Source organism: Limulus polyphemus, unplaced genomic scaffold, assembly GCF_000517525.1.
Source record: "Limulus polyphemus unplaced genomic scaffold, Limulus_polyphemus-2.1.2 Scaffold2, whole genome shotgun sequence".
Lineage (NCBI taxonomy): Eukaryota > Metazoa > Arthropoda > Merostomata > Xiphosura > Limulidae > Limulus > Limulus polyphemus.
In genome coordinates this window covers 644,722-652,212 of record NW_013665612.1, presented here as the reverse complement: position 1 = coordinate 652,212, position 7,491 = coordinate 644,722, and the positions used below count along the sequence as shown (strand labels likewise).

Sequence of the window (7,491 nt, the reverse complement as noted above, 5' to 3'; positions counted from 1 at the left end):
AGAGCAGCTAATATCTATTTAATAGAGATTATTCTTTTGTGATAATGTTCAACCTTAGTTGTGTTTATGATTAAATAACGCAGAGAAGTTAAAATTTAGACAGGTATTTAATTTAGAAGTTGCTGTCTACATACATATAATTATTTTCTGAATTTTTATAAAAAAAAAGTAAGAATAATGTTAATTTCTCCCGAACAATTTCAAAGACATTCATAAATATATTTATTTTTCTCAGGTTTCTAATATACTGATACATTGTAGTAAACGTTCTGGGAAATTATGAAATATCGGCAAGTATGCGCATTGTTTTACTTTATTCCATTTTCCACGTAAACAATCCTTGTATCCAGAAGGATCTGTATAGTGTTCCAAATACTTTGTTGTGTAAGGAAATCGACGAAACTAGAAATCGGATTAAATCATGAAGAGATCACTGTGGCATGACAGGAAGGATACGCTAGAGGCAATTGATGTGGGAATGTAAGCAATGCTTGAAAACCGAAGAATCATAGCCTGCTGGTCACAGAGAATTGAATGGTCAGAAAGATAAATATTCAGTCTACAAAAAAAACAAACAAATGAAAGCATGTTTTACGTTCAAATGATGGGGTGTCTGGCATATGTAAACGAACTAGGTTAGAGAAACGGACCAAATAATACAACCCTGCGAGAACAGAATCTCTGGGGCATTTATCGTCTACAAATCAGATACATGCGTTATATCGATTTCTAGGAAAAGCAATCATTACAGAATAAAACGGTATTTTTCTTTGAAATATATTTGCCTAAAGAAAGTTTCAAATCATATTTTATCTTTCTCAGCCAAAAATAAAAAAATGCAAACGTTATCATCTTAATTAAATGTGACCCCTTATCATACGTTGTATAATTTATTTCTGAAATTTCCGTCGTAATATTAAGAAAAAAATGCAGAAATGACATTTAATAAAACTTTCAAAAAATGTCAAGAACATAAGAGAAATTGTTAAGCTTATAATTTTACTCATTAATTTTTTATAGTAAACGCTCTCTAGAGGAACTCAAGAGTTTACTATAAACCAAGAGGATTGATTCCGTATTGGTAAATTAATATATTTTTTTTGGATGGGAAGGAGTATATGATATCAATACGGTACATAAGTATATGTATTTAACATACCTTCCGATCCAAGTAGTTTTTCATATGGCACTGATTTAATATTTGCTTGAAAATATCTTAAAATATTTCCAAATTATCCACTGAATATATTTTATTTGTCTTTATGATATAAGCAAAAATTTTAATTTGAAATGCAATTAAAACGTAAACTTGTGTGGAAAATATTTGCTTTCTTATAGTAGAAAATTTTAGTAAATAAAAATATTGCAACTGCAGATTTCGATTGTCCGAAACAATTTATTTATATTAATTTTCCAACTCAATGCGAACCTTATAACTTAAATGTCTTACTTTTCTTCATATACATAAATTTCACAAATCAAACTATATATGACGAAACAATTTAAAAACGAGACCTTCTACCAGTTTTCTTCTCAACAAACATATCTGAAAAACCATGCCAATTTTAATAAAACACATTTAAAGTTGTAAAATTCCAAGAAACATATGCGTTAAATGTTATCTGTGAAAAACAATATATATATATATATATATATGATTAAATTTAGTTACATATCAGTATTTCCATCACAAAAAAACAACAAATATATGTGGAATGGTAAGCCATAATCCAGTAACAAAATTAATCTAGGAACTGATAAACAACTGATATATTTGCAAACATATGAATTATGATTTCAACGAAGATGTTTTTAAATAAATATTTAATGTTGTTTTTGAAAAACTCAATCTGGAATGTCTTTAGCAGTAATAATTAACGATAGGTTATCTTATAACATTGTACTCCTTTACAATATTTAGATGAATTGAATTTTCACGACAAGAAAACGTTGGAGAAAAATTGTTCGTGTTTGATATACATTTAGTAGAAGGTTACCACAAGTTATCGAAAGAGTTACAGAAATACAGGTATTCTTCATTAAAAACAGTGAAATGAAGAATGCTGTTGGCTGTCAAGGTTACTTGATGTCCACTTTGCTCAAGCACAAGAACTTACAATATTTAACGTTTTGATTCTGTATAATAACATGCTCTTATGTACACATAGTAAGGTCGAGGAAATGATATTTACTCAAAATGAGGCCATCAAGGATGTGAACAAATCAGACGACACACTTTAAATACAGACTTTCGACTGAGGTTATAATGGTTTTTTTGTAGGATTCGAGCCTAATGTATGAATCAAAACCACCAATTTTCAGCTAATCAAAATACTTTGAAGACAACTCAGGTACCCGTTAAAAGCGGTCAGTTCTGTGTACCCAAAGTGGTTATTCGACATTTAGACTCGAGCCTTTAAACGTTTTGTCCATTTGGCGATTAACATCTCATAATATCGAAATCTTCGACGTTATCGGTTATCAAGAGCTGACACTAAATAGGTGCCATACATCAATATCATGAGAAGTTTCACACCGGTGTGGAAATCTTGCTTCGATCACTAACAGACGTAATTCGATGCTGAAAGAAAACAAATATAACAGTTAGAATTGTACCATGGGATTCAGCTGCATTGAAATCAAATAAACGCTCATTTTTACACCAATCAATGTTATTCACAGACCACGTGTTTTTGAATACTAGCACGAAAGGATAATGCAAGTGATAATTATCAATGAATAATAACATTTACCTCAAAGGATGTGCTCAACTAAACTTACAGACACTTTGCAACGTCATTATATAGAAGAAACTCATAATAAAGAGTATGTTTTCGTCTTTGGTTTGTTGCATATGTTTTGTTTACTTACACCTTCAGGAGTGTAAATTCTGTATTCTCTATAGACATCGATGTTAAAATTTGAATGAAATATTTCATCTTTTAAATGTTCATTTGTCATTTCATAGGTTAAAAAATATTCTATTTGTTTACATACGTGATAATACACATGGCCATCATGATAAAGTTAAAAATGACTAGATCTTTAAGGTTTTCGAATAATTTAAACCTTTTTCTAATTTCAAATGTTAAAATATTTCGTTTAAAATTCACTCTTTTAACTTTATGCAGTATAGATAACTAATATTTAACACCTTGTCTTATCCTACTTAAATATTTAATATTTATGCAGTATCTTTAGAGTTTAACGCTGATCTTTTGATCTAATTTATTATAATAATAATTTTATGTATCACTACCCTTTAGCTGTTAACTTCATTTTATGCTTTATAAGTTATTCAGTCACCGTTATATAACCAATACCTACTTCACAGTCGTAATTTTGCGTCATTCATATCATTACTGTTGGCGGTAGGTGGTGTTGACTAATTTCCTTCCCTCTAGTATATCGGCTCTAAGCTAGGGACGGCTTATGTAGGTATCTTTCCAGTAGTTTTGCGCAAAAGAAACAAAGCTTATCACTATTTAACTTATTTTTTTTTGTGGACGAAACATTAACTGTTCTATCTTTACGATTTATATACAGCTGGTTGGTTTATTTTTATTCTAAAATCGAGTTTCCTTCTAATTGCTTTGAGATATAATGTGGTGGTGCATCCGTATTGGTTAAGTAATAAAGTCAGTATCACGAACACTAAGATAAAATTAAAGCTAGAAAAGAGATTAGAAAATGTAATGAAATGAAAAAAAAAATCGTATGTTTAGTAATTTTGTAGCTGATGCATCAGATATTTTTTCAGAGTTATAAAACGTATTATTCTTTAGTAAAATAACTAGATTTTTCTGTATTTTGAACTTTCTATAAATTGCTTGTTTACTTTAAAAAAGTATGTTTTTTTTTTACTTGGAAATCAAATTAGAAGTTGCCGTTATTACTTTTATGCAGATGTATTTCTTATTTTATTTTTTATATCAGAGGCAAATCTTTATACCAAATTTAACATATATTTTAATCTAAATAAACACATTGCTCTACTGATAATGTTATTGCGCATTGAATAACAAATTTAATGTTGTACGTACAGTCTTTAAGCATGTTGGAACACCAATTTGTTATGTATTTAATTAGAAACTTTTTTACTGTTGATGAGTTTATTTCTATAAAAAAGTATTGGAAACATACTTTGGTGTGTGAAGAACCATAAGGTTTTACAGCCTTGGCGCACACTTGAATCTTATGAGGGTTGCAAAACGAATATAAAGTAAACGTATTTGAAATTTTTAAGGCGTTAAAGATAGAGAATTGGCATAGAAACGGAACCAAAAAAAAACGTATATATGTGATAAAATCGTGATAGACTGCAATTACTCTTAAATTCCCGTTAATTAATTTCTTACCTATTTCTAAATAGAAGTGCGTAAAAATAGTATAGCATTTCAGATCTATCTTGCAAAAAGTCACAGCCCATGAGGTCCTTCTATGTGGTGGAATCTAGTTGACGTCTTCTAGTATTGGTCTATTCACTGATATGTCTAAATCCAAATTTATGTCTCTGTTTATAGCAAAAGTATTTTTCAACTGAGAATTATAGCAAAATTATATTTGATATTCTAATCCAAATTTTTACTAGAATAATCCTGAAATATGATTGCACAGATCTTACACAGATGTTCCTCAAATATGCGATATTGAAAGACTGATCTTTAAACTGAGACTTCATCAGTCCAGAGAGAGAATAATTGGTTATTAACGTTTATTGCATCTTATCCTTTTGCTGCTGCGCTTGCGTTGTCCATAAGATTAACCACGTGATTTATATGGCAATTGCACTGGTATAAGTCGTGTACAAACTATTTTCTGTCAAATTAACTTTTACAGCACTGGGCTCCAGCAGCGATGACAACATCATGCATAAAATTTCTTGGGTTAGTGTTTAATATGGTACATTAGTCAAATAATATCGTTTTTCAAGCACAAAATATATTTTGCTTGACTATTGCCCGTTGACAATTGTTAAAATATCTTTATTAGAAACATCATACTTTGTATTTATGACAAAGGTATTAAGGCTATTTGAACTCCTGACAAGAGGGAAAGCAGCCAGGCAGCTGCACCCTACCACCCACCATCGACGCTAAGGGGTTGAATGTCAACCTTATAACGCACGCACAGATTAAAGTACTAGTAATATTTTGTTCGATAACATGATAAAATTAAGATTCAACCCCTCGTTGACGTGAAGACCTACTTTCGATAACAGTGCGTAATATTTTTATAAGGTTCGTAAAAAGCGACTTGTGATTAATAAACATCGTTTATGTTTGTAATTAATGAAGATAAATATTTGAATTTGATGTACTGTCTTCTTAAAAGTCAGAAAATTAAGATTCAACCCCTCGTTGACGTGAAGACCTACTTTCGATAACAGTGCGTAATATTTTTATAAGGTTCGTAAAAAGCGACTTGTGATTAATAAACATCGTTTGTAATTAATGAAGATAAATATTTGAATTTGATGTACTGTCTTTTTAAAAGTCAGAAAGTTAAGGGCTAAATTTTGGCTTCAGGAAAGTTTATTTCAGCGTGATATGTACGCAAAGACTGACACTGCTTATTTACTTAACTTGACCTTCTGAATGACTTTGAGAAACAAAGCTATGTATTTCGAAAGGTTTATTATTATACGATTTTTTTACCCTTTGTTTAGTATAATTCGTTAGGATATGCAAACATTTAAATATTATTTTAGTACTTTTTTACTTTGGAGTTCTACAGTTAATTTTAAAAACATAGCTTTGTTGAAACTTTCACAGTTAACTTCAAAAATTAGCGTCATTTGTTGTCAAAAAGTATATAGTACAGTTTTATTTATGACATGATATTTAATTTAACCTTATTGATAATGATCTTCATAAATAAAGGCAATTTGAATGGATCTTTGTCCTTAAGTGTATACCTGTAGAGAAAAAACTTTATAACAGTTTTACTTAAAAGTGATAAAATTATTTTTGTGTAATGATTTAGATAAACTATTATTTTTTACGTATATCTCCGATTCACGCGGTTTTATGAACTGGAAGTAATTTTCCTTCTTTTCTTAATTAAAACTACGGTGAGGTAGTAAATGTAGGACACTACTAAATAAATCCTTTTTAACTTTAATTTTGTATTGCTGTACATTCTTTTTTTATAATTATGAACTTTCATGTGCATTATACTTCCTTGTAAATTAGTTAACTGTTTTTGTTTATCTTAGCTTCAGATAGAAATATATATACATACGTATGCAAACTAGATACAAACGGATGAATGTATTGAGATATGGTTAGTCTAATATATAGAAGATAGTGTGAAAAACGAATAGACCTTGATAATGTTCATTGAATAAAGATAAAGAATTTTCAGAGTATTAGTCTAAGCACCTTACATCGCTTATGACAAAACCTGAGAAATTATCTCGGATATCACCTGTATTATTAATCAAAATCAACCACTTACCTAATGTTCGGTTTGTAATGTATTACAATATGCATTACTTATCGATTTACAGAAATTAAAAGGAAAAATAAAACAAAAGAACAAAACGACAAACTTGGCGAAAATTGTTTATATTATTGAAAATTATGTTTTACAGAAGAAATGGTGTAATTGAAATCTTTGTGTTTGTTTGTTTTGTTGAATTTCGCGCAAAGCTACTCAGCCGTCCCTAACTTGGCAGAATATAGGGAATGCAGCCAACTCTTGGGCTACTTTTTATGGACGAAAAGTAGAATTAACTGTCACATTATAACGCTCCCGTGACTGAAAGGACGGACATGTTTGGTGATGTCATTCTAACCCATGATTTGCAGGTTCGGAGTTGAGCGCCCTAACCACCAAGATATGTCAGGCCGGGCTAACTAAGGAAACAGATGGTTGAATTAATAATGTAATCCTTTTAAAATTATTATTGCCAAATAAACATCAAAATAGCTGAATATTAATCGAAACGTAGATAAGTCATAACCATGCATTTCGATAGTATTTTTGAATTAACTCAAATGATTCATATTCTACATTTGGCTAATGTATGGGGAATTAAATGAACTAAAAGTTCGTTTCTAATTTTCTAATAAAATTAACATATCGTAAATTGATATATAATTTTTTGTATCAAAAGTTGGGTGAAATTGAGACTTGGTAACTTAAAGCCTTACAGTAAAATGTATAGAGAATTTAAGATTTGTTTTTCACTAGTAGATTTAATCTATTTTACGGTTTGTGGGTCTTAAATTCATACAATATACTTCTAGTTAATACAAATATATATTTATGCATTGAGTATTTTGTAGAGAAAAAGGAATATACAGGAAAACCTGAAAAGAAAGCTTTAGTCTTTCGCTGTTTTGGGACTCGGCAAAGCATTTTGTATGTTTATATTTATGCTCACTTTAATTTCGTTCAGTATGTGTTCAGTAAATATGTAAGTGATCTATCACAAGAAATATATGGTTTGTATGGATTGGCAGATGACACATATATATATATATA

General features: G+C 29.7%; 1 protein-coding gene across 2 annotated transcripts in view; it reads right to left on the bottom strand.

Annotated features, from left to right (window-relative positions):
* Positions 1 to 1,392: 1,392 nt before the first annotated feature.
* LOC106466034 (nephrin-like) overlaps positions 1,393 to 7,491 on the bottom strand; it is a 122,147-nt gene continuing 116,048 nt past the window's right edge. For both annotated transcript variants that reach the window (XM_022393963.1, XM_022393918.1), the window contains exon 14: positions 1,393 to 2,581. In XM_022393963.1, the coding sequence (XP_022249671.1) occupies positions 2,531 to 2,581 (51 nt within the window). In that variant the 3' untranslated portion in view covers positions 1,393 to 2,530. The remainder of the gene's footprint in view (positions 2,582 to 7,491) is intronic.